The sequence below is a fragment of the Psittacula echo genome (genome assembly GCF_963264785.1).
Source record: "Psittacula echo genome assembly, chromosome: 26".
NCBI lineage: Eukaryota > Metazoa > Chordata > Aves > Psittaciformes > Psittacidae > Psittacula > Psittacula echo.
The window spans coordinates 1,117,383-1,143,808 of record NC_137761.1 but is presented as its reverse complement, the minus strand read 5'-3'; the positions used below and the strand labels follow the sequence as shown (position 1 = coordinate 1,143,808).

Genomic DNA, 26,426 nt, shown 5'->3' with positions numbered 1-26,426 from the left:
GGCTGCTGGAAGGCGGCAAAGGCCCTGCTGGGAAACTGGAGGGTTCCACCAATGCCCATGGAAGTGCTTCCACCAGCACGCTTGGAAGGACACCCAACATTGCAGAACATGGCCAGGCCCTGGCAGTCTGCACCAACCCTGCAGAATCTCCCCAAGCATTCTAGATGGAGGCAGAGGCCTCAGCAGGCTCTGGCAAGGCTGTGGAATAACACCGGGCATTCCAGAATGCGCTGGTGCTCTGCAACTGTGCTAAAGCCCTCAGGAGCCTGACCGCCATTCAGAAAGGTGGCAAAAGCCATGGAGGACCTTGGAAGCCCTGCAGGTGTTCCAGCCTCAGGGATCGTTATCAGACTTGCTCATGCTCCTTCACCATCAGAGCCGCTTCCCACGGAAACTCCTGGAATTGTCCCCAAGTCAGTCCAGAGTCTGTTCTCTGCTGCTGGCCTTCCTCATGCCCTTTAGCATCTGAGTCCCCACTATTGCATGCTCATGACAGCCAAGGCTGGCACTGATGATCACATCCTGAGCAGCTTTTCCAGGGGAGCATCACCCTTGTTGGCCCGCCCTGCACCTGTGTTAACCGGTTGTGCCAAGACCCTCCACACTGTTGCACCCTGTTGCTTTGCATGGCCAGGGACTGCCAGGGCAATTACCTGAAAGGTACCTGCTCATTAGCCTGGAGGCTTCCTCAGGTGCTGACAAAAGACCTTTTCTGTTTCCCCTCCCTGAGCAAGTAGTTTGTAACTGTGAGCACAATGTCCCTCTCACCAACTCCTCTGATCCTCAGTCACAAAAGCCAACCCAACCTGTTCCCTGTCACACAGAGGACCTCCAGAAATCCAAGTTTCCCCTTCATGCAGGGGGCATCCACCCTCCTCATCCTTCTTGTCTCCATGCTACATCTCTTGGGGTTCCAGCCATCAAAGGGACATGAGACTACCTGTACAATTCTCTCCTTACAGAGCTAGATCTAGGGAACAGCATTTTAAATGATGCCTCACAGAGTCCAGTGCATTTTCTCCTGGGACAGCAACAGACCAGCAGGTCCTGGTGAAAAACATTCTCTCAGCACCTTGGATGCTGCCCCTTTGGTCTCATGAACTGGTAAGGGTGTAGTCTGCAAAGACCCTAACCCCTGACTTGATCCAGTGCTGGTTGTTTCCCTTTCCCATCCAGGGTCCTTTCTCAAAGCACAAAGTCCTGAGAGATCTTGCTGGTGGTAACTGAGGCAAAGAGGAGATAGGTTGTCTGAGATCTACCTGCATGTACTCTTTATTTAGTGGTGGTCCTGTGTTATCTTGTTTCTTCTTTAACTCTTCCCAAAGTAGGAGCATCTCATCCTGGTGCTCTTAAATTCCTGTTTGAGCTTGTCTGAGATTTGCTATGACCCATCGCTGTGCATAAAGGATGCTGTCTCTGAAAGCCAGATGTAGCCAAGCACACAGTGAGTAAAGACCCTGCAGTGATGTACTTTGTGTTCACTCAATGCCTGCAGCTAAAGGGTGGCAGAAAGGACAGACCTGGCATCACTGATAGCAACTGATGCCTGATGCCTCTGAGCGCTTACAAGAATATTCCCAATGATATTGTCTTGTCTCTATATCAGCCTGCACGTATCTTTGGCCTGTCTCTGTAACTTGCACATAACTTTGACCAGCCCTGTAATGCCAACTGTCACCAGAGATTTGCACCCAGACAGGTCACTCCTGGCCCCAGTCAATGTTAATGCTGAGACAAAGCTCCCTCATGTAGGTGCCTTTTCAAGGAAGACCTGACCATAGGCAGGAGAAAATCCTGTGGGTTTGTGGTGTTCATGGGAGGGAGCTGAGTCCCCTTCCAGTTAGGAGGAGATGCCTCAACTAACCAGGGTGAATCCGCTCCATCAGCAAGGGTAAAGGAGATTCCAGCCTGTCCTTGCCTGGCTGTCCTAACGATGGGACAAGAAACAGGCTGCCCACAGAAGTGGTTGTGTCACCATTCCTGGAGGCCTTTAAAAGACATGGAGATGTGGCACTTGTTGACATGGATCAGAGGTGGACTTGACAGTTTTTGGTTGATAGCTAGAGTTGATCCTAAGGGTCTTTCTGAATCTAAATGATTCTGTAATTCTGAGAAATTTTGTTTACACCAAACTGCATCTCTCAGCAGAGAAACAACACTGCAGGAAGCCTGGAGCCCCAGGGAGACCTGGGGGGAGCCCTGGAGGGAGCCCAGCAGGGCAGAGGCAGAGCCACCTTGGGCTGGGCCTCTCCTGATGAGCTGGGCCGGGCTCCTGGGACGCAGAGAGATGCTGGCAAGCGGGCAGCGCTGCAGAGAGACAGCTCTGCCCAGGAGCAGGGCTGGGGCACTGGCTGCAGGCACCCAGGGGAGACCTGTGAGCCTCAGAGAGCTTAAAGGCACTTGGCAGTGGAGGATGCTGAGAGCTCCCTGCAGGAGAAACCTTCCCAGCCCTGTGCATGGTAAGGCTCTGGGTGCAGGGCAATGCAGCCGCAGTTCCTGGAGGGATCTGCTCAAGCTGCTGCCTCGCACAGTCCATGGGATCTGTCAGGAGGACTCTCTTGGTTTCTCTGTGTAGATAAGGAGGAGGATGTGCTGCAGAGCAGGGCTTCTCTCTGCACCATGCGAGAGACAGGACAAGGCAGGTCCCTTGTCCCGGGGCTGGCTGCAGGCTGTGAATGTGGGTGTGCAGCCAGGGGTGCCCAGCGCTGTCCTTGCGAGCAGGGTGCCTGCAGCCCAGGGGCTGTGTGCAGGGGCAGGGACTCTGCTGCCTGCCAGGGTCAGCACTCAGCCTGCCCGGGAGCTGCCCAGGAGCTCCCCACGTTGATAGTGGAGAAGCTGTTGGGGAAGGAACAACCCCTGGCAGGGAAGGAAAAGTGTTCTTGTGCACTGGAGAGGGTGCTGTGTGGGTCAGGGCTGCTCAGAGCTCCACATCACTCTGAGCACGTTTGCAGAGTCCTTCTGAAGGCAGCGTTTACCTGATAGGGAAGGATCCTGAGCTTTGATGTTTTTCCCTCTTGGTGGGCAGGTTGGGCAGTGGGAGCTGGGAATTTCCTTCTCTGCTTTGGAGAAGGCACCGAGAGTCTTGTCAGGACTTGTGTGAGCTGGTCCTGAGCCCCTGCAGAGGCAGAGCTGCCCCTGGGCAGAGCCCTGCTGCTGGGAGGGGTGTGCAGGGCAGAGCTGAGCACACAGCCCATGGGATGGGCTCTGGGAGCACTGAGAGGGAGCAGAGCTGGGCCCAGAGCAGCAGCTCCTGGCAGGGACAGCTCCAGGCAGCAGAGACATGGGCAGGGAGTGGGGGGAAAGTGCAGCCCAGGCCTGGGGAGGGTGCGTTCAGGCAGCTCTCTTGGTGTCTGGCACTGGAGGTGGCTGCTGGCCATGCTCTGCTGGGCAAGGAGCTGACTGTCCCTCTAGAAAGTGTAGGGCAGCTGAGAACGAAACTGATGGACTCTGCAATAACCTTGAGTAGGCACAAACCCACAGACAGTCGAGAACTTTTGTCTGTCACACGCCAATACTCTTCAGAGTTGCCTTCAAGAACTTAGGAATTTTATCCCTAATAGAGTCACTTGTCAGATTTGACACTGGAAAAACAAACAAACCAACCAGCCTTAGAGAAAATCATGACCAAGTCACGCTCAGCCTCTCCTATGCAGACCAAAAGTGTTCAGTCATGAGTGTGTAAATTGAACTCCTGTATCTGACATCCCTCCTGTCCTAACCTGTCACTGCCTTTTCCTCCTGTGACAGTGCCCCATGCCCAGAGGCAGCAGATGTCCAACGGCAGCTCCATCACCCACTTCCTCCTCCTGCCATTCTCAGACAGGCGGGAGCTGCAGCTCTGGCACTTCTGGCTCTTCCTGGGCATCTTCCTGGCTGCACTCCTGAGCAACGGCCTCATCATCACCAGCACAGCCTGCGACCAGCACCTCCACACCCCCATGTACTTCTTCCTCCTCAACCTCTCCCTGCTGGACCTGGGCTGCATCTCCACCACTGTCCCCAAATCCATGGCCAATTCCCTGTGGGACACCAGGGCCATCTCCTACACAGGTTGTGCTGCACAGATCTTTTTCTTTCTCTTTTTCATGTCAGCAGAGTTTTATCTCCTCACTCTCATGTCCTACGACCGCTACGTGGCCATCTGCAAGCCCCTGCACTACGGGAGCCTCCTGGGCAGCAGAGCTTGTGTCCACATGGCAGCAGCTGCCTGGGGCGCTGGGTTTCTCACTGCTCTGCTGCACACAGCCAATACATTTTCACTGCCCCTCTGCCGAGGCAATGCTGTGGAGCAGTTCTTCTGTGAAATCCCCCAGATCCTCAAGCTCTCCTGCTCACATTCCTACCTCAGGGGAGCTGGGCTTCTTGTGCTTAGTGCCCTGATTGCTATTGGCTGTTTTGTGTTCATTGTGGGGTCCTGTGTGCAGATCTTCAGGGCTGTGCTGAGGATCCCCTCTGAGCAGGGACGCCACAAAGCCTTTTCCATGTGCCTCCCTCACCTGGCCGTGCTCTCCCTCTTTGTCAGCACTGCTACCTTTGCCTATTTGAAGCCCCTCTCCATCTCCTCCCCATCCCTGGATCTGGTGGTGTCAGTGCTGTACTCGGTGGTGCCTCCAGCAGTGAATCCCCTCATCTACAGCCTGAGGAACCAGGAGCTCAAGGATGCTGTGAGGAAGCTGGTGACTGGATGTGTTTCAGCAGCCATGTACTGCTTGCTTTACCCTGGAAAGGGCTGCCAGTGTAGGTCATGATAGGCCACGTCTGAGTTTCTTTCTTTACATTTGGTTTCCTGTTTCAATTTGTAGTTATGTTGTCTTCATAGAAATGTCAGTTTTCATCTCCAGCTTAACTAGCCACCCATGTTGTGTGACCCACAGACTTTGTGTCAGTGGGGTTCTTTCATTGTATTTAGGGGAAATAAATGATCCTGCAGCAACGTCTTCTCTGTGATATGTGCTCACATGGCAGGAATGAAGGGGCAAGGCTGCTTGAAGGTAAAGGGGCCCAAGATAGTTGGTTGGCATTCAAGAACTGCTTATTTCAAGCTCAAGAGCTGAGCATCCCGACACGTAGGAAGTCAAGGAAGAGGGCCAGGAGACCTGCGTCGCTGAATAAGGAACTGCTGGGTATGCTCAAGTGGAAGAGCAGAGTTTATAGGTCATGGAAGGAGGGGCTGGCCACTCGGGAGGAATATAAGGCTGCTGCTAGAGGATGTAGGAAGGCAGCTAGGATGGCTAAGGCCTCCTTAGAATTAAATCTGGCCAGAGGGGTCAAGGACAACAGAAAGAGCTTTTTCAAATACATAGCTGATAAAACTAACACCAGAGGCAAGGTTGGCCCACTGGTGAATGGGATGGGTGCCCTGGTGACAGAAGATACAGAGATGGCAGAGTTATTGAATGCCTTCTTTGTCTCAGTCTACTCTGCCGGAGGCAGTCCTGAAGAACCCTGTACTCCTGAGACCTCAGATGAAGTCAGGTCACTGGAGCGGTTTGCCTTAGTCCATGAGGAATGGGTTAGGGACCAGTTGAGCAATCTGGACATCCATAAATCCATGGGTCCAGATGGGATGCACCCGCGGGTGCTGAGGGAACTGGCGGAAGTCATTGCTAGACCACTCTCCATCATCTTCACCAAGTCTTGGGAAACGGGAGAGGTGCCTGAGGACTGGAGGAAAGCAAATGTCACTCCAGTCTTCAAAAAAGGCAAGAAGGAGGACCCGGGTAACTATAGACCGGTCAGCCTCACCTCCATCCCTGGGAAAGTGATGGAACACCTTATCCTTGATGCCATCTTAAGGCATGTCAAGGATAAGAGGGTTATGAGGGGCAGTCAACATGGCTTTACCAAGGGGAAGTCATGCTTGACCAACCTCATAGCCTTTTATGAGGAAATAACATTGTGGATGGATGATGGCAGAGCGGTGGATGTGGTCTACCTTGACTTCAGCAAAGCATTTGACACAGTCTCCCACAGCATCCTCATAGCTAAATTGAGGAAGTGTGGCCTGGATGATCAGGTAGTGAGGTGGACCGCGAACTGGCTGAAGGACAGAAGCCAGAGAGTTGTAGTCTATGGGGCGGAGTCCAGTTGGAGGCCTGTATCTAGTGGAGTGCCTCAAGGGTCAGTACTGGGACCAGTATTATTTAATATATTCATCAATGATTTAGATGAGGGAATTGAGTGTACTGTCAGCAAGTTTGCTGATGACACTAAGCTGGGAGGAGTGGCTGACTCACCAGAAGGCTGTGCTGCCATCCAGCGAGACCTGGACAGGCTGGAGAGTTGGGCAGGGAGAAACTTGATGAAATATAACAAGGGAAAGTGTAGAGTCCTGCATCTGGGCAGGAACAACCCCAGGTTCCAGTATAGGTTGGGGAACGACCTGTTAGAGAGCAGTGTAGGGGAGAGGGACCTGGGGGTCCTAGTGGACAGCAGGATGACCATGAGCCAACACTGTGCCCTTGTGGCCAAGAAGGCCAATGGCATCCTGGGGTGTATTAGAAGGGGGGTGGTCAGTAGGTCGAGAGAGGTCCTCCTTCCCCTCTACTCTGCCCTGGTGAGACCGCATCTGGAATATTGTGTCCAGTTCTGGGCCCCTCAGTTCAAGAAGGACAGGGACCTGCTGGAGAGAGTCCAGCGCAGGGCGACAAAGGTGATTAAGGGAGTGGAGCATCTCCCTTATGAGGAAAGGCTGAGGGAGCTGGGTCTCTATAGTTTGGAGAAGAGGAGACTGCGGGGGGACCTTATTAGTGTATATAAATATATAAAGGGGGAGTGTCATGAGGATGGAGCCAGGCTCTTCTCAATGGCAAACTATGATAAGACAAGGGGTAATGGGTATAAACTGGAACACAAGAGGTTCCACTTAAACTTGAGAAGAAACTTCTTCTCAGTGAGGGTGACAGAACACTGGAACAGGCTGCCCAGGGAGGTTGTGGAGTCTCCTTCTCTGGAGACATTCAAAACCCGCCTGGACACATTCCTGTGTAATCTTATCTAGGTGTTCCTGCTCTGGCAGGGGGATTGGACTAGATGATCTTTTGAGGTCCCTTCCAATCTCTAACATACTGTGATACTGTGATACTGTGATACTGTGGAACGAAATCAGCTTTCTGGCTGCTGCAGCTCTGGGATGGCTGCTCTGTGCCTGGAGCAGGAAGAGCTCTTGAAGAGCCCAAGGGCCAGGGCGGTTGTGCTGGTGTGGGGAGATGAGATGGCATGGGGGGGCTGCAGAGCTCTCAGGGTGTCCTGGGCAGGAGAGCAGGGGACACAGGGGTCCCTGCAGGGGACTCCCCTGCAATGGCACAGGCTGGGGCTGCCGGGCTGGGAGCAGCCCATGGGAAAGGTCTGGGTGGGCAGGAGCTGGACAGGAGGCAGCGTGTGCCCTGGCAGCAAGGGAGGACAGCAGCATGGCGGGCTGTATGACCAGGAGCACGGCAGGAGAACAAAGGAAGGGATGCTCTGGAATGCTCCATCCAGGTTTCAGATCCTCAGTTCAGGAACGGTATTGGCAAGCAGCAGTGGGTTTAGCAATTGGCCCTCAGGACAGGTGGGGACTGGAGCACGGTGCCTGTGGGGAGAGGCTGGGGGAGCTGGGCTTGTCCAGCCTGGAGAAGGGAAGGCTGATGGGGACCTGAGATCTTGGGAAGGGAAGGCTGTTGGGGACTGACTGCCTGTACCAGCAAGGAGGACATGGAGAATACAGAGCCAGGCTCCTGACAATGGTGCCTGGTGGGAGGGCAAAAGGCAATGGGGGATAGTGACAGAGGAGAGGTTGAGCCAGGACATAAGGAAACCTTGTTCCCCTAGGCTCAGGCAAGTGCTGCATCAGGTCACCCAGAGAGGCTGTGCAGGCTCTGGCCTTGGGGATTTCCAGCTCAGACTGAATCAAGCCTTGAACCACTAGCGCTGACCCTGTTCCTGAGCGGTTGGACTTGAGACCTTCTGGGGTCCCTTCCAAACACTGTTCTCTTATGATCCTACAAAGATGGGTTTATGAAGGGCCCTGAAGTTGCTCTGAGGGCTGGAGCATGTCTCTGATGATGACAGCTGAGAGAGCTGAGGGTGCTGAGCCTGGCAAAGAGAAGGCTGCAGGGAGACATCCTAGCAATCTGCCCAAACTTAGACAGGGCCTACAAGAAATCTGGAGAGGGGCTTTCTACAAGTGTGTGCAGTGACAAGACAAGGGGGAATGGCTTCAGCTGAAAAAAAGGCAGATTTAGACTGGACATTAGGAGGAAGTTCTTCTCTGTGAGGGTGCTGAGGTGCTCACAGGGGGTGCCCAGAGAAGCTGTGGCTGCCCCACTGCTAGCCATGTTCAAGGCCAGGTTGGATGGGAGTCAGGTTTGCTCTGAAGCTGTGCTTTGCCCAGCTCTGACGTTCACAAGGGATGTCAGATGAAATCCCAGAATCATTTCATTTGAAAAGACCCTTGAGAACATCGAGTCCAGCCATTAACTGCTGTGCTCTAAGGGCTGGAGCACGTCTCCGATGAAGGCAGGCTGAGAGAGATGGAGGTGTTCATCCTGGAGAAGAGAAGGTTCCAGGGAGACATCTCAGCATCTGCCCATAGCTAAACAGGGCCTACGAGAAATCTGGAGAGGGGCTTTTTAGAAGGGTGTGCAGTGACAGGACGAGGGGGAATGGATTTAAGCTGAAAAAAGGGAGATTTAGATTGGACATTTGGAGGAATTTTTTTCTATTTGAGAGTGGTGCGACACTGGCACAGGGTGCCCAGAGGATCCGTGGCTGCCCCATTCCTGGCAGTGTTCATGTTGGTTGGGAGTCATGTTATGTGTGAAACAGTGCTTTGTCCAGCTCTAACGTTCACAAGGGACGTCAGATGGAATCCAGCGTGATTGTAAAGTCCTCTACATGTACTCATGACTCCGATGAGTCTGGTCTGCGCAAGAGAGGCTCAGCATGGCCTTAGACTCTTTGACTGTGTTATTTATTTACTGGCTTAACACTGCTGAGGTTTGTGAGGGTTTTTTTTGAGGGGGTGTTATAAAACATTCTCTGTATGACTGAAAACCTGAAGAGTATTGAAATAGGGAGAAGTTCTCAGCTTTTTGCAGATGAGTGCAGAGGCAGGAGAGCTGCAGTGTCCATCAGACCTTTCCCATCTGCCCTGTGCTGAAACTCCCACTGCCTGTAAGATCCCTTCACACACAAATTGATCTTAAGAACCCACACAAAAACCTGTCCCGTGCTGAGAGCAGGGCAGCACGGTTTAAAGGGACAGATCACGGAGGTCTCATGGGGAGAAGCAAAGGACTGTGCCCAGCAGAGCATGGCCAGCAGCCACCTCCAGTGCCAGACACCAAGAGAGCTGCCTGAACGCACCCTCCCCAGGCCTGGGCTGCACTTTCCCCCCTACTCCCTGCCCATGTCTCTGCTGCCTGGAGCTGTCCCTGCCAGGAGCTGCTGCTCTGGGCCCAGCTCTGCTCCCTCTCAGTGCTCCCAGAGCCCATCCCATGGGCTGTGTGCTCAGCTCTGCCCTGCACACCCCTCCCGGCAGCAGGGCTCTGCCCAGGGGCAGCTCTGCCTCTGCAGGAACCTCACACCTGGCACTCAATGGATCCATCAATGGTGAATGGAGAAACATGGTCACCCCCTGAGGAAAGCCTTGAGAGCTTCTTAACTCTTCAGTGAGTTACTGGTGGCAATGAGCAGTGTGCAGGGAGGTGAGGGAGGGTGGAGGGAAGTCAGCAAGAAGCAAGGTGATGGTTCAGGCCTTTAACCAATCCTTACAGGCAGGATGGAGCCCAGCAATGGAGAGCAGTTGATGTCTGTAGGTGGTGGAGGAGGAGGTGTTCCTGGAGTGTGGCTGCAGACCCTGGACAAACCAGAGGCTGTCTGAGAAGTTTCCCTCATGGGAACATGCCTCAGCGTGGCACATGGGGAATGCCCACTGCTGGGGGTGCCTGAACACTGCTCCTCATGCCCCATGAGCCGACCTTCCTGTCTGCCTCTCCTGCACTACCCAAACTTGCCTGGAATGCAGGATCCATCCCTGAGCCTGGAGAATGCAGGAACCTCCTGCAGTGAGGGGTCACTGCTGCAGGGGAAGCGCAAAGCTTCTGTGAGACACTTGTGAGTGTGGGCAGAGAGTGGGGTGTGCACAGCAGAGAGGGTGCTACAGGCAGGAAACTCTCCCAAATGAGGTGCCCTGTCCCCTGAACATGGGGTACCTTGCACCCAAGGACACCACCTTTACTTCTGGCTTTTGCCAGGAAGTTCTCAATCCAGACCATTGGCTTTTCCCACTGCTCTCCCATGGTGCTTAGTTCTCTATCCTGATGGCATCACCCATTCCTCTAGAAGCCTCCTGTAGATGGCCTTGCTGAGGAATATTCACTCCACCTGCTGAATTGACACTATAGTAGCAGCCTACAACTACTTGAAATGTGGCTTCAGAGATGATGGAGATTTTCTTGCTAGCAGGAAGAGAAGGAAACCTCTGCAAAGTGCAGCTTGGAAGGAACAGACTAAAAGGCATGTTATTGACGAGTGAGCCAATCTCGTTTTAAAATATAAATTTATTAATTTGAGGAAGCGATAGCAGATAAAAAACAGTGCTGGGTGTGCCGGGAGGCTCCACTCCGCCCCCCTCAAAACGCACACCGGGTCCTTTTGGAGGCTGTCCCTTATACCTTTTTGGCTCGGGACTTCAGCCAATCCTGTGGTCCCCCCCCACCCGGACATCCTGACGTGGCTCCTTTCCACTGGTTCTCCCCACCGCTGGGGTCTCACCATCGAGAAACTTCGAGATGTTTCCAGAAGCCTCGGGAAGCTCCCAGAAGTTTCGAGAAGTCTCCTGGAAGTTTCAAGGAGCTCCCGCCCCCAGCTCAGTTGTCATAGCAACCTCCATCCCCCATATGCTGTAACAAGACACTACCTCAAACTACTCAACCCCCCCCTTTTTCCCTCTCACAATCCCCTGCAGTAACACAACGGACTTCTCCCTCCCAATACAGAAGTCATAATGCAGAAATACAACAGCTACAAAACAAAAGAAAACATGTTTCTACACAAAGTGACAGTCACAGAGAGCTTCCCAAAATGTAACAAACAATATCTTCCTTTAAAACTTTTTGATGAACAAACTCTACACATTACAGGTAGGTAAGAGAAATGTCTCTCCAAAGGTAGAGTTGTGGTGCAAGAGGTCCCCCGGAGGGAGTCTGGCTCAGCCCATGGCTTTGTGTTTCAAGGAGCAGACAGCGATGGGTGCAGAGATGTGACTGAAGGTACAGAAATGCCAGGAGAGAGCCAGGTGGGAAAGCAAGATGGGTGTCAAGAGCCTGAAGGGAAAGAGGTGCAGGCATGGGCCAGTGAAGGACAGCCTGCAGCAGAGATGAGTGAGGATTCTGGCAATGCTGAAAGGCCCGAAAGAACAAAAGGTCTCTGTGCCCTGGGCTATGGCAGTTGCCTCTTTCATCAAGGCCTATGAGGAGAACTTTCATTCTCAGGATTTCAGGCTCTTCTTCTCCAAGGGCTGTGGTCAGGGCTTGGCCTTTCTGCTTCATCAAACAAACCAAGGGTTTTCTCATCATCCGACACCTGCATTTTGCCTCTGTCTCCCAGGAGTCACAGCCTGCAGTTACTTGCTTTAACGAGTCCCTGGGGAAGCTTTGTCAGTAACAGCCCTCAGTGGGGTCCATTAATGCTGAAGGGACTTGGGGCTTTGTTTCTGACTTGGACTTCTTGAAAGGTTTCCTCAGTCTCCTCTCAGCACCTGAGGTTCATGGACTCAGCCCAAATACACCATGGGGCTCATGAAAACCTTTGGGATTTGTCAAGTCTTGCAGATTGCACAGCACATTTTAGGATTCCGAGTGCAGGAAGATTGCAAAGGGCAACGGATAAAAGTTATTTTTGTGAGAACTATAGAATAGGATATTGTTTATTAAGACTTATGTGGGAAACTATAGAATAGGATATTGTCTATTAAGACTTATAACTCAATGTAAAGGACAGATAACAATGAATGTGAAATCGCTTGAGCCAGCAAAACCGAAGCCTGCTTATCTTTTAAGCAAACAAAACCGACACTGCTTATCTCCCTAAGCGAGCACAGCTGGTGCCACTTATCTCTTAAGCAAGTAAAACTGACGGGGTTAACCATAGGACCAAGGAGGAAGATTTCTGAATCCCTAGCAACTGCTGGAACAGGAGCAGAGTATCTCTACCACTATATGAACGCGGAAGTCAGGATGTATAAAAAGGGACAGTCTGATTTACTAGGTATGGTAGTTGGCGGAGCGCAGACTCCCCTGCCGTCCAGCGCTGTCTTTGCTCATATTCTACTTGCTACAATAAATAAAATTGTAATTGGAATTACGATCCATTGTGGTCTCAATTTATAACAATTTCGAATTTTTTTTTCTTACTTTTCAGTTTAGAAATTTCTGTAACTTCTGGAATGCCTGGCACAGGGATCACTGGAACCTGCCAGCACCCCTCCTGCCGGCTTCCGCAATGCCCGGGGGGCTTGCGCGGGCCTTGCCGGAGCCAGGCAGGTCCCCTTGTGCTGAGCTCCCAGTGACAGCACCAGCAGCTGCACTGCCCAGGGGCTGCTCCTGCCCTGACACCTTCTCAGCACCTCTGACACCAGCAGCTCCTGCACACAGAAGGCTCCTGCTTCGCCCCCAGCACCTCTGCAGGCAGAGCTCAGCTCCAAGCACATGAACAAGCCCAGCGCCTCCTCCTCACCCATCCCCTGCTCCTACAGCTGGGATGGCACCAGCACATCTCCTGACAGCTTCTCCTCCCTTTAGAGCACGCACCCACAATGTGTTTCAAGCCAGCACTAAAACAGGATTGCAAAGTCAAAGAACACGTACCTGGATGCGCAGGGCAGCCACGGGAGATGCAGCCTCCCGAGGGAGGGGTCTCCTCTGCACTGGTTCCTGCAGGGCTCTGGCTCCTTCAATAGCCCACGCTCAGCGTGGGGGCCCCGTCACAATGGGTGTCTCCACAGCGACCACCACGGCCTTGTGATGGCAGCAGCATCGTGCCCATGGCACTGGGCACCCAGGGGTGCTCCGGGAGTGGACATGGGGGGACCAGCCTCTGCCCTCTGCTGCCAGAGCCGCAGAGTCAGCCTCAGTAAAAGACAAACCTCAAGCCCTGCAGCAGCCACACTGAGCTCCCCTGCGCCCCGCACGCTCGCAGCATCTTTCATCCCGCAACCCTAGAAGAAAGGGATGGCTCCATCCTGCCAAGTGCTTCCTTCAATCCGCATAGAAAACAAACCAGATTCCTATGTTCCCTACACTGTGTGCTATTTACTGTGAGCACAAATCCCACCGACTCAATATGCAGTCCTACGGCCAGACCCGATAGGGCAGACTGCCAGGGCCAGCCCCCACCCTGCCCCAGCCCCAGACAAGACCCCCCCACGCAAAAGCAACCCTCAGCTGCAGACTGATAATATGCCCGTGCCAGGGAAACGGCAGCGACCACAACTATGGCCACAGGGAGCTGGGGAGCAGGAGCCTCACCTCTGCCAGGCTGCTGACGGGGACGTGACGGTCCCGGGATGGGCACGGGACGCACACGGAGGGAAGGACCCACGTGGAAAACCTGGCAATCAGCAGCTGAAGGATCAAGGCGCGGGTTGGAAACCCGCAGGAATTAGAGAGAGAGAAATAACTCACCCACCAGCCAGAGCTCTTTAAATGTACAAGAACAAAGTCACGAAAAGAAGTGAAAACCCAAACCTGGAGCAACAACAGAAAAGGTAAAATCTTCTATCACTAAAATCACTATGAAGAGCTGTACAGCAAACTTTGCTCCTGTAGAGCTGTTGTGGTTTAAAAGGGGCAGAGCATAAAAGTAGACAGGAGAAAGGATAATGCTAACCAGCAGTGATGCCCAATGCAATTGCTCAGTACCCACTGAGCGATACCCAGCCTGACCCAATCCCATCCCTTCAGGGTGACTCCCTCAGTTTCTATCATGGGCATGACGTGCTGTGGGATGGAATACCCCTTTGGCTAGTTTGGGTCAGGGGTCCTATCTGCTTCCTCTTGGCTTTTTGTGCTGCTCCTCACTGCAGAGCGTGATTGACTGAAAAGTCCTTGATCAGGGTAAGTGCTACTGAGCAACAACTAAAGCATCAGTGTGTTACCAGCGTTATTGCCAGAATAATGCGAGAACACAGCACTGCACCAGCCACAGGAAAGAGAATTAAATCTATCCCAGCCAAAACACCACCCAGGGGGCTGGGAGCTCAACCCCGATGTCAGCACCAGCCCTGCTGCCTGACCAGGGGATTGGGAGCTCAGCCCTGAGGCCAGCACCAGCCTCGCTGCCTGCCCAGGCAGCCTTGAAACCCTTCACACCAAAGAACTGCTCCAGTTCCTAAGACGAGCCAGGGCTGAAGCAACCGGAGGAACTGTGGATGCCCCTGGAACAGGGACTCCCAGGCAGAGGATGGAAGATCCCCATGAGCCCTTGGGCCATCGTGTAGGGTTGATGCATCTGGGGATGCTGGCGCTGGCAGTGCAGAAGGTCCCTCCTCTTGGATGCTGCCCAATGATGCTGCAGGTGCTGCTTTGGGAAGTTCTCAGAGTTGTCTCTGCACAGTGACTGCTGTGGGGAGTCACTGCATGCAATATAAGCAGTGGGAGCGGTGATGTCCTAGTGCATGGCAGGTGACGTCACAGTGTGTGGCAGGTGATGTCACAGTGTGTCAGAGCAGCCCTGCTGCCTGTCCAGGCACCAAGACAGGAACCAGGATAGGAGCTGCTCTTGCCTCCTCCACCCATAGCTTGTGTTCCAAGGAGCAGTTGTCATCTCCCAGCACCTCTGGTGAAGGGTTCCGTGGGGTTCCGTGGCCTCGCACACCTGAACATGAGGTGTTCCAGAATCAGCCACCCCTGTGGTCCCATGTCTCTATGGTCATTGTGATGTCTGTGTCCCCATGGTCCCCATGTGACCCACCATGTCCCTATGGGCACCCTGTCCCTAGTGCGTCCCTGTGGTCACTGTGTTGTAACCTTAAATCTTAAACTAACAATAGTGTGTGTGCCTTTAGCATAGTAGAATAGACCAAACTGTTCTAACTTACTCACGTGTAGAGAGAAAGGAATGTTTGGCTGCTGGGGGAAGGAACATCATGGGACTGATAACAGCTAAGGAGACAGTAAATAAGACCAAGGATGCCAGCCTTCAAGACAGCAGAGTGGCACCCAGCGTGGAGTGAGACTGGAACAGAGCAGAAGCAAGGACATACCAACTGCTAACTGGGCACTCGGGCCTTGCGAGCATGCGCAAGCACAGAGGTCATTCAGTAAACACAGTGAGGAAGACTATCAGTGCCCACCAAAGACCCCCACTCAGCAAGAAAGCACATGCGTAACTAGGATGCAAGTATTATAACTAGTTCCTGGAAAAGCTGTGAATATGCATGACTATGCTAAATATAGAGCTGCTGTTGGCAAGTACGGGTATGCTCACCTTTGTGAAACGATTCACGTGTGCACCCAGTGCTGCAATAAAGAATGTTGCTTTCTGAAACTCCAAATTGAGCCTTAGAGAGTTTCTCTGACCGACTTTGATGGTAACAATTTGTCTCCGGAACAGGGACACTCAGCTGTGTTTCCCACAGATTCGGAGAGTCCCTGGGACCTTCACGCCAGCATCAGGGGAGTTTGCCTGAAAGGAATCCCAGCTCCCAGAACCAATCTCTAGACATCAGTGAGACCCTGATTTAATTTCTTTAAAAAGGCATTCTTTTTGGTCCTTTTCCACGTAAGGCACAGAGGGACGCCCTGTGCAATGAATGAAACGTAGTTTAGTTTTGGTTGTCTGGACTTTGGTATTTGGTGGAGGTCAGGATCATGGGTACCACTGCCTCCAAAGGGCGGATTCCGGAAAGGTCCCCCTTGGGTTGCATTTTGCAACAATCCCGGTGGAGGTCAGGACCACTGCCTCCACAGGGGGGGTTGAAGAAACCCCATTGGGTTGCATTTAACAACACTGGAAACAAATCGGTGAACCCCCGGGGGGTTCGGTCACTGGGGAGACTTTGGAACAAAGTGGTGGACCCCTGAGGGGTTCAGTTACTCGGGAGACTCTGGTAAAATACTGTCGTTAGTGGTGGATGTTAGTCTTGAGATGAGAAGGAAAGTGGGATGAAGCAGCTTATGCATGTGTTTCACTTTGAGATATCATCTGGAATGGCAAGGGGATTGCAGTTTTAATTTTGCACTCCAGGACCTGTTAGTATTGTCCTTGGAGAAAGACAGCAAGATTTGCTTAAACACTGTTGCTCTTTGTGCACCATAGGGCGACTATGCACTAAACATTCAAGGAATGCAGAGGAGGATTCGGAATTGATGGTAGCCCCCTGGAGAAGGGGTACTGTGAATAATGGGGCTGAAGGTGCTGACAATGAGAATCAAGCACAAGTACTAGCACAGGCACCAGAGATTATGGGGGGGGGGGGGAGAGTGGGGAATGGGCTGAAGGATTTTGCTCTTCAGCAGAACTAGGGGAAAATTAGGGGAAACTCTGATTACACCTTTAAGTCAAGCTGTGCGTAATGATGGTCTGCTCATGATGAAGATTCCCTTTACCATTATAGACTTGAAGAGTTGGAAAGAAGTGGCTGGTAATTATGCATCATGCTTTCCAGACTGTTGGCACAAACATAATTATTCGTATGGCTCAGACCGCAGTAGAACAACAAATAACAGCAGGCACAGCAACAGGTTCAGTGAATCTTCACGTACCTACCCCTGATCTGAACTGGGACCATAATCGGGACAGGCAAGCTTTGAAACAATAGCGGAGGTGGATTTTTTTCAGCATTAGGAATGCGGTCCCCAAGGCAGTGAGCTGGTCTAAGCTATATGAAATAAAGAAAGATATATATGAACCACCTTCTGGATTCGTGGGAAGATTAAAAGATGTGATGCATAAATATACTACTATTGATCCTGAAGCAGAGGAAGGAAGGAAAGAGTTAGGCCATTTAACAAAAAGTCAATCCATGGAAGACATAAGGAAAAGGGTACAAAATCTTCACGGGGAGGACCAATGTGATTTGGTAAAAACAATGGATGTGGCCTTGGAGACCTATCACAATCGGACCACTATTGCTCTGGTGCAAGTTCTCTGAAATGGTTCAAGTGGTTCAATAGTACTGGGGAGGGCTTTCAGTCCGTGATTATTAATATAGATATTATGAATAGAATTCATATAATTATTAATATAATACAACATTGTGTTTTGTGGGTTAGAGTGTGTCAGGTTTCAACCAGGAATTTGTTAATGTATATGTGGGGGCATAAGATAAGCTCCAGAGTAAAACTGGGACCTTTAAGGGAAAAAAAAGAGAGAAAAGTTGCTGCCTGTAGTTATCCCACAAGAAACCAGGAAGGGGGGAGTGGCCAAGGAGGAGAGGAAACAAGGATTGCATGGAAAGGTTTGTGAACAGATTCCACAGGTTGCACTCGAACAGAAAACGCCCTCAGAATCAAAAGAAACACTGGAGATTTAGATCAGGATAGGCAGAGAGAATTAGTGCTATAGATGAAGATCGAGGAGGAGCGGGGGAAGATTCGAATCCCTCCCCAGCAGAGCCCCTGGCTACAGTTAGGTTGGGGAATGAGAAGGTAAAATTCCTTCTAGAAACAGAAGCTACTTATTCTGTTATAAATACTTTTAACGAGCAATTAAGCAAACAACCACCTTCAGGCATTGGTGCCACAGGTGGACAGGTCCATGTTCCCGATGAAAAGGCTGTGGAGGCCCGAGTTTTTATGTTACAGAAACCAGGCACTGAGCCGGATATCCCAGAGGAAGTGGGTACATCCACAAGTATGGGCTGCCGGAGCACCGGGACCATCACGAGCTGCAGAAGCAGTAACTATTTCTCTGAAACCAAACATGACACCGCTAAGACAGAAACAGGATCCTATAAAACTGGAAGCAAGAAAAGGACTAGAGACCCTAATAGAAAAGTTTATCAAATACTTTGGGACAAAAATGGACCGTATTTGTACTTCACAGGCTAACAACCATTCTGGAACAGAAAAGCAGTCGTTGGCTTTCCCCAAGCAGGCTGTGATTCTATGACAAGAAGACGTAGACTTCAAAGTATCAAACTTTTGAAACAGCAGTGGTTTTGACAACAGATCCAGAAGCAGGAGAGCTGACTCACAACTGTTTACAGACCATAACATAATAGAGCTAAACCAAACATAATAGAGGCTAAAGCCCTACATTCCTCCTCCCCCAACACATCAGCACAGAAAGCTGAGCTGATGGTGCTACTGAGACTTCTGAAATTGTCAGAAAGTCAAAATCTGCTTTTAAGGCACATCAGTTTGATAACTCTCCAGAGAATATTGGTAATCACATTGCTGACAAAGCAGCTGAAGAAGCTGTGGGTGGGGACCTTTCATTACTATTGCCTCATAAGTATCAGAGCTTGGGTAATGAAGTTCCAAGTTATCAAACAGAGGATGGGAAATTACCTAGTCTTAGGAGCCAAGAAGCCCGATGAAGGATGGTGGGTTACACACATGCCTCCTGCACACAGAAGGCTCCTGCTTTGCACCCACCATGTGTTTCAAGGCAACACTACAACAGGATTGCAAAGTCAAAGAACACGTACCTGGATGCGCAGGGCAGGCACGGGAGATGCAGCCTCCCGAGGGAGGGCTCTCCTCTGCACTGGTTACTGCAGGGCTCTGGCTCCTTAAATAGCCCACGCTCAGCGTGGGGGCCCCGTCACAATGGGCGTCTCCACAGCGACCACCACGGCTTTGTGATGGCAGCAGCATCGTGCCCATGGCCACTGGGCATGCAGAGGCTGGGACTGGATGAAACAGCGCTGGGCTGCGCACGCTTTCGGAGGAACGATCCCCCATGCATTTCAGCGCTGAAGAAAGCATACCTACTTTACAACTTTAATGAGTTGTGGAGTTTATCCACATATCACTGTGACTGTATGACTGTAAAACAGGATCTGCATTTGGCTGCAGAAGAGCTCTCAGCACTGAGTCAGGCCCAGACATTTGTGCAGGAACATCCTGTCTCCGCTGCTGGCCTCGGCAGAGGCCACTGGAGACCCTTGAGGGCAGGTCAGGCCTGGAGAACAGCCAGGATCAAGGGCAGCAGCGCCACCTCCTCTGAAGGAAGCCCAAGGGCTGAGGCTCTGCAGTCTCTCCTTTCCCCTGCACCACCCCTGGCTTTCAGCCCCACAGCAGGGCTCTTCTGCAGCCTCTTCTCAGCTCTTGTTGTTTGCTGGCAGCTTCCAAAGGCAGTTGTGCCTCTGACAGAGACAGAGCAATGGCCCAGCCCGTGCTGCGGTGTGTGGAGTGCTCTGATGCCACCATCAAGTGCCTGCAGGGCTCGGCAGCACTGGCAGGAGCAGAGCTGTGGGGCCTGACCCTGCTCCCGGGGCAGAGGCAGGTGAGTTCCAGCACTTGGTGTTTCTTGGCAGGAACCTTCGAAGCCAGGATCGAAACGGGTACGAGCGGGATGGAGCTGGGATTGAACCGGGCATAGAGCCAGGATCAAACTAGGACCGAGCCAGATGGAGCCGAGATGGAGCAAGATGGAGCAAGGATTGAACCAGGATCGGGTGGGATGGAGCCCAAAGGAGGCGGTCAGGAGCAGAGTGAGCAGGGCTGTGTCAGGGATTGAGTGGGAAGGGCAGGGCTGTGGGTTGGGATTGAGATGGGGGGCAGGGGGTCAGGGGCAGAGATGCAGTGGAGGGATAAGGGCTGTGGGAGGGGATGGAGCGGGGTGGGCAGGGGGTACAGCAGGGATGCAGTGGGGTGAGGTGGGCTGGGCTGTGCCAGGAGGGCACAAAAAGCGAGGCCTGACCCAGCAGGGGAGGAGCAGGCACTGATGGAGCCCACTCTGGGGCAGGGGCTGGGCATGCTGGGCATGGCGGCAGGACCTGCCAGTGAATGCACCCACTTGCATTGGATGGGAGTCAACAACAGCTCCACAGCTGCAGCCTCAAACCAACATCTGCATAAAGGTACTTGAGACTAAATCCAACAAAAGAGCAATTATCTTCTGGCATGCAAGTTTCTAAAAGATGACTTCTTTAAAAATAGTCTGATCCAGCTTGGGTTTCTCTAATTACATTGTGACAGCTTTAAGGGTTAGTAGGATTCAAACCACCTTGACTAGAAATAAGCATTAAAGGTAAACCACATAAGCTCAGGAAGGCAACTTGAAGAGCACAGGAGGTAGCACTGTGAAAGACAGGACGTGCACTTGTGTTCAGCAGGGAGATATTCTGTGATTCTATCGTTTACGGCCTTAGTATTACTGAGCATTTTATTAAATACGCCCTCATCACTCTGCTTCCCTCAGCTCATTGTAAGTGCTTGGCACAGATGGGCTGGCAGGACTGGGCAGTGGGGAGATGCCCAAAATGCTCAAGCGCAGCATTAGTCAATGATCCAAAAGTGCTGTTGGGCTTAACTAGACAAAATCTACCCTCCAGAATGCTCCCTATCCAAGGGTTTGGGGACACAGGTAGGGGCTGTCCTCAACCCTTCCAGTCAGGGGAAAGGGTGTGAGAAGGAGCAAACTGATAGTGCATGTCCACAATTGGTAGCTTATAGACACTGCCCCAAACTGGGTGTTTTCTTGCAGTCCTGACGCTGGTGCAAAGGCAGTCCTGAACTATTTGGTGGCAACCATCAACAGAGCAGACTCATGATTCTCAGCCCTGGTGGAATCTGGGTTGTAAATACTGACTGTGAGGGAGCAGCTGTTCTATGAGCTTCCCACTTGGGCACGCCAGGGTGCCTGGCCAATGCTCTCAGTGCAGCCAACACTGAGATGATGAGAAACTGCACGGCCCCGCGAGTCAACAGTAACAGAGCTGGCATAAAGCCCCTTCTGTTTCTAAGGGTATAAAAGCAGGAGTCTCTTGTAGCCGAATTGGAGGCCTCACCTATAGGTGGACGCACTGCATAGGAACTTCCCCATTACCTGAGACTCCTGCCATTGGCTGCAAGGCGGCTTCCAGCTGAAGTGTGGGCCTGGATGATGATTCGGTGGTGACTGGTGATGTGTTTCTTCTTAATCTCTGTTCTCTCTATGCAGTATTGTTTTGATGCATTGCTAATTTTCCTCTGTACTTTACTTATATATTTATACACATATATGGTTTGGTTTATTGTACCTATTTACTATACAGAGATATCTACCCAGTTTGCTTTAGTGTGCTTGTTTAATTTACTGTGCATGTTATCCAGCTAGCGTGTGATCGTTTTGTTGAGTACCCTGCCTGTCAGCAGAACACTTGTATGTCCAGCAACCTCCCTGCCTCTCTTACCGACACCAGGTCCTGCTGCATTCCCCAAGGTGGAACTGGACATCTACAAAAAAGGGGGTCCCACGTACACGATGGAACCAAAAGCAGCCTTGGAGGAGACAAAACAGAGAAGCCAGGGCCAGCAGACTACCGCCCAGGAAAGTTAAGGCAGCCTGCCCACCTCTCCTCCTCTGCTTTGCAACTACCAGCCTTTGAGCATGCCCACCTTCTGTTGGGGCTTCTGAGAACACACGACCACCTTAGCGGAGTGACCAGCCACAGGACAGCAGGCCTGCTCCTCTGCCTTGGCCCAAAGCTGAGCAGAGGGAGGCCAAGGAACCGATTCGGAGCAGGGGCACTTGCTGGATCTGGTGCTGCACACCTGAAGGGAAGTGGACTTGGAGCTGTGACTCATTGTGCTTCAGAGGGGAATGGTTCAGAGAAGTCATCCTTGTGGGGATAACTGAAAGGGCCTTATTAATGACCAATGGTAATTAATCAGTGACTGAATTAAAATCAAATGGGAATCCAATAGTGATTTAGCAATAATTGAATTTTAACTCAACTGTGAATTCACAACGATTTGAAGATAATATAAATGATAATTTAGATGATGGCTTAGGCAATGATTTTTCATTCTAGTATCTGTTTGATGCCTACAAGAAAGGTGGAGGGGGATTCTTTACAAGGGCATGTAGTGATCAGACAAGTGGGAACAGCTTTAAGTTGACATAAGGGGGTGAATAAGATGAGACCTTAGGAGGAAGTTCTTCCCAGTGAGCGTGGTGGGACAATGTCGCAGGTTGCCCAGAACGATACCCATCCGGCAGCGGGTCTTTCCTAGTTCAAGGCATGCAGAGAGGCAGCTCTGCCCGGATTTACCACTGATTTAATATAGATTTGATGAGAAGGAGAGAAATTCTATTGAATAAGTGTCAGGATGGAGAAAATGCTCCCTGCTCGTGGCAAGATTAGAATAAAAAAAATCCAATAAACCCCCTGTTTGCCAGATTTGGGAGGGATTTGGTCTGCGGTGACCCCTAAAGCATCCCCAGAGCATCCTGGGGATACTCCTAGAGAATCCCAGAGAATGCCTGCAGCACCTTCAGAGCAACCCATGGACCCAGTCAGAGCTCGTGCATCACAATGACCATAGGGACATGGGAGCACAGGGGTGGCTGATTCTGGAATTCCCTGTGTTCAGGTGTGTGAGGTCACGGAACCCCACGGAACCCTTCAGTGGAGGCACCGGGAGACCACAGCTGCCCCACGGAACACAAGCTACCCATGGAGGAGGCAAGAGCAGCTCCTCTGGTGGTTCCCGTCTTGGTATCTTGGAGCTGGTGACACCTGTGGACACAGGAGCGTGGAACGAGGTGGGTGGCGATGGCGATCTTGGGGTGCTTTAGGAGTTGCCAAGAACTCCTCAAGTGACTTCCCCAGAGTGGCTGCTTTGGACTCAGTGTGCGAGTTGTGCTGGCTGAGGCAGCAGCGGAGCACTGAAGCTGCCTTAAATCCTGGGATCTGGCCTCATTTCTTGTGGGGAGAAGAGGGGCCTGTGGGGATGGGACAAGGGGGAATGGCTTTAACCTGACAGAGAGGGGAGACTGAGGTGAGATCTTCAAAGTTGCTCCCTGTGAGGGTGGTGGGACATTGGCACAGGGTGCCCAGCGAAGCTGTGGCTTCCCCATCGCTGGCAGGGTTCAAGATACAGCTGAAAATTACCTGCCTGTTTCCTTGGTACATGGTTGAGTTGCTTTGGAGATAAATCTGTGTCGTGGTTTAAGCCCAAGCTGTAAATCAGAACCACGCAGTCTACTGCCCCCCCCTCCCCCCCCCCCTTTCTTCCCTCCGCTTCTGGAGGGACGGGGAGGAGAATCAAAAGAATGCAGCTCCCACGGGTTGAGATAAGAACAGTTTAATAACTAAGGTATAACACAAATCACCACTGCCGCCACCAACAATAACAACAACAAGAGAAATAACAAGGGAAGAGAATACGATACCGCCCGCCGGAAAAGACAGCCCGCCCGACCAGGGGACCTGCCCTTCCCGCTAGCTCCCAGTTCCATCCCCTGGCATGACGTGCTGTGGTATGGAACACCTCCTTGGCCAGTCTGGGTCAGGTGTCCTGTCCCCGCTTCCTCCCAGCCCCTCCTCCTCCCTGGCAGAGCATGAGACTCACAAAATCCTTGGTCAGTCTAAACATCGGTATTATCAGTTTTTTTTGTTCCCAAGCCAAAAGTCAAAAACACAGTACTGCAACAGCTACTAAGAAGGAAAAAAAAAAACAAAAAACTGACTGCCACTGCTGAACCCAGGACAGTATCCACCCCTTGTTCCATACCATTCACGTCATGCTCAGATCCCACATTTTCCATATACCCTCACTCTCATCTCGGTGCACTGTTATCTTAGTGCACGAACCAATTCCTATAAAGCTACTGAGTCCATTCGGTTCATGATGTTGGGCTCCATCTCTTGGAACAGTCTTTCAGGACAGAAGAAGCTGTATGCAGTGTTGGATCGTTGCCTGCTGATGCTGATCATTCCTTTACTGTAGAACTCATCCGGTTCTATCAAAGTTCATTCTCTGTTGGGATGATGGTCGGAGGGAAGTCAGAGCCAGTCGCTGGTGCCCTGCAGACTTCTAGTTGATGGACTATAGCAGGCAACAGCGTACAATTGAGTTCATTGTCTGTTTTCCCCTAAAATCAAATCCCCTTGAGGTACGCATCGGACTTCCCCATCTTCCCGCATTACCCACCAAGTATATCCAGTCCCTGAGCAAAAGCAATCCCACGAGTGGGTTTGCCTTTACCTGAAGCAGGAATAACCCAGACTGTCTTCCCCAGCAAATTCTTCATGTGCACCACAGGAACTTTGTCCCCCTCTACAATATGTAAAAGTTCTGACTGTGCTGGGCCAGCCCTGTTGGCAGATCCTCTGGTGTTGACCAACCAGGTGGCCTTTGGTAAGTGTGTATCCCAATGCTTGAAAGTTCCCCCACCCATTGCTCTCAGTGTAGTTTTTAACAGCCCATTATACCGTTCGATTTTCCCAGAGGCTGGTGCATGGTAGGGGATGTGATATACCCACTCAATGCCATGCTCTTTGGCCCAAGTGTCTATAAGGTTATTCCGGAAATGAGTCCCATTGTCTGATTCAATTCTTTCTGGGGTGCCATGTCGCCACAAAATCTGGTTCTCAAGGCCCAGGATAGTGTTCCGGGCAGTGGCATGGGGCACAGCGTATGTTTCCAGCCATCCGGTGGTTGCTTCCACCATGGTAAGCACATGGCGCTTGCCTTGGCGGGTTGGTGGGAGTGTGATATAATCAATTTGCCAGGCCTCCCCATATTTATACTTCAGCCATCGTCCTCCATACCAAAGAGGCTTTAACCGTTTGGCTTGTTTAATTGCAGCACATGTTTCACACTCGTGAATAACCCGGGCAATAGTGTCCATTGTTAAGTCCACCCCTCGATCACGGGCCCATCTGTATGTTGCATCTCTGCCCTGATGACCTGAAGTGTCATGGGCCCACCGGGCCAAAAATAATTCACCTTTATGTTGCCAATCTAAGTCCATCTGAGCCACTTCAATCTTAGCAGCTTTGTCCACTTGTTGGTTGTTCTGGTGTTCCTCAGTGGCCCGACTCTTGGGTACATGGGCGTCTACATGACGTACCTTCACCACCAGGTTCTGCACCCGGGCAGCGATATCTTGCCACAGTGCAGCAGCCCAGATGGGTTTACCTCTGCGTTGCCAGTTGCTCTGCTTCCATTGCTGCAACCACCCCCACAGGGCATTTGCCACCATCCATGAGTCAGTATAGAGATAAAGTACTGGCCACTTTTCTCGTTCAGCAATGTCCAGGGCCACCTGGATGGCTTTCACCTCGGCAAACTGACTCGATTCACCCTCTCCTTCAGCAGTTTCTGCAACTTGTCGTTGAGGATTCCATACAGCTGCCTTCCATCTCCGATGTTTTCCCACAATACGGCAGGACCCATCAGTAAACAAGGCATACTGCTTTTCACTTTCTGATAGTTTATTATATGGTGGGGCCTCTTCAGCACGCATCACCTCCTCCTCTGGTGACATTCCAAAATCTTTGCCCTCTGGCCAGTCCATGATGACTTCTAGAATGCCTGGACGACTGGGATTTCCTATTCGAGCTCGTTGTGTAATTAGTGCAGCCCATTTACTCCATGTCGCATCGGTTGCATGATGTGTAGAGGAGACCCTGCCTTTGAACATCCAGCCCAGAACGGGCAACCTGGGTGCCAGGAGGAGCTGTGCTTCAGTGCCAATCACCTCCGAAGCAGCTCGAACCCCTTCATAGGCTGCCAGTATCTCTTTCTCAGTTGGGGTATAGCTGGCCTCAGATCCTTTGTATCCCCGACTCCAAAAGCCGAGGGGTCGACCTCGAGTCTCCCCTGGAGCTTTCTGCCAGAGGCTCCAGGTAGGACCATTCTCCCCCAGCTGCGGTGTACAGTATATTTTTTACATCTGGCCCATTCCGGACTGGTCCAAGGGCTACTGCATGAACTATCTCACGTTTAATTTGCTCAAAGGCTTGTTGTTGCTCAGGGCCCCATTTAAAATTGTTCTTCTTCCGGGTTACATGATAGAGAGGGCTTACAATCGAACTGTAATTCGGGATGTGCATTCTCCAGAACCCCACAGCACCCAAGAAAGCTTGTGTTTCTTTCTTATTAGTTGGTGGAGACATTCCTATTATTTTGTTGATCACATCTGTAGGGATCTGGCGACGTCCATCTTGCCATTTTATTCCCAAAAATTGAATCTCCTGTGCAGGTCCCTTGACCTTACTCCGTTTTATGGCAAAACCAGCTTTCAGCAGGATTTGGATTATTTTCCTCCCTTTCTCAAAGACTTCTTCCGCTGTATCACCCCACACAATAATGTCATCAATGTACTGCAGGTGTTCTGGAGCTTGCCCCTGTTCCAGTGCATTCTGGATCAGTCCATGGCAGATGGTAGGGCTGTGTTTCCACCCCCGGGGCAGTCGGTTCCAAGTGTACTGGACGCCCCTCCAAGTAAAAGCAAACTGTGGCCTGCATTCTGCTGCCAAAGGAATTGAGAAGAATGCATTG

General features: G+C 51.6%; 2 protein-coding genes across 2 annotated transcripts in view; one reads left to right on the top strand and one right to left on the bottom strand.

Annotated features, from left to right (window-relative positions):
* LOC308230245 (olfactory receptor 14A16-like) overlaps window positions 1-26,426 on the bottom strand; it is a gene marked incomplete at both ends in the record, with an annotated part of 146,020 nt that overhangs the window by 5,223 nt on the left and 114,371 nt on the right. The window lies entirely within an intron of this gene.
* Window positions 3,771-4,748, top strand: LOC308230171 (olfactory receptor 14A16-like; the record flags this gene model as incomplete). Its single annotated transcript, XM_080634727.1, has 1 exon — window positions 3,771-4,748. The coding sequence occupies one exon, from the start codon at window positions 3,771-3,773 to the stop codon at window positions 4,746-4,748; it is 978 nt and encodes a 325-aa protein (XP_080490853.1).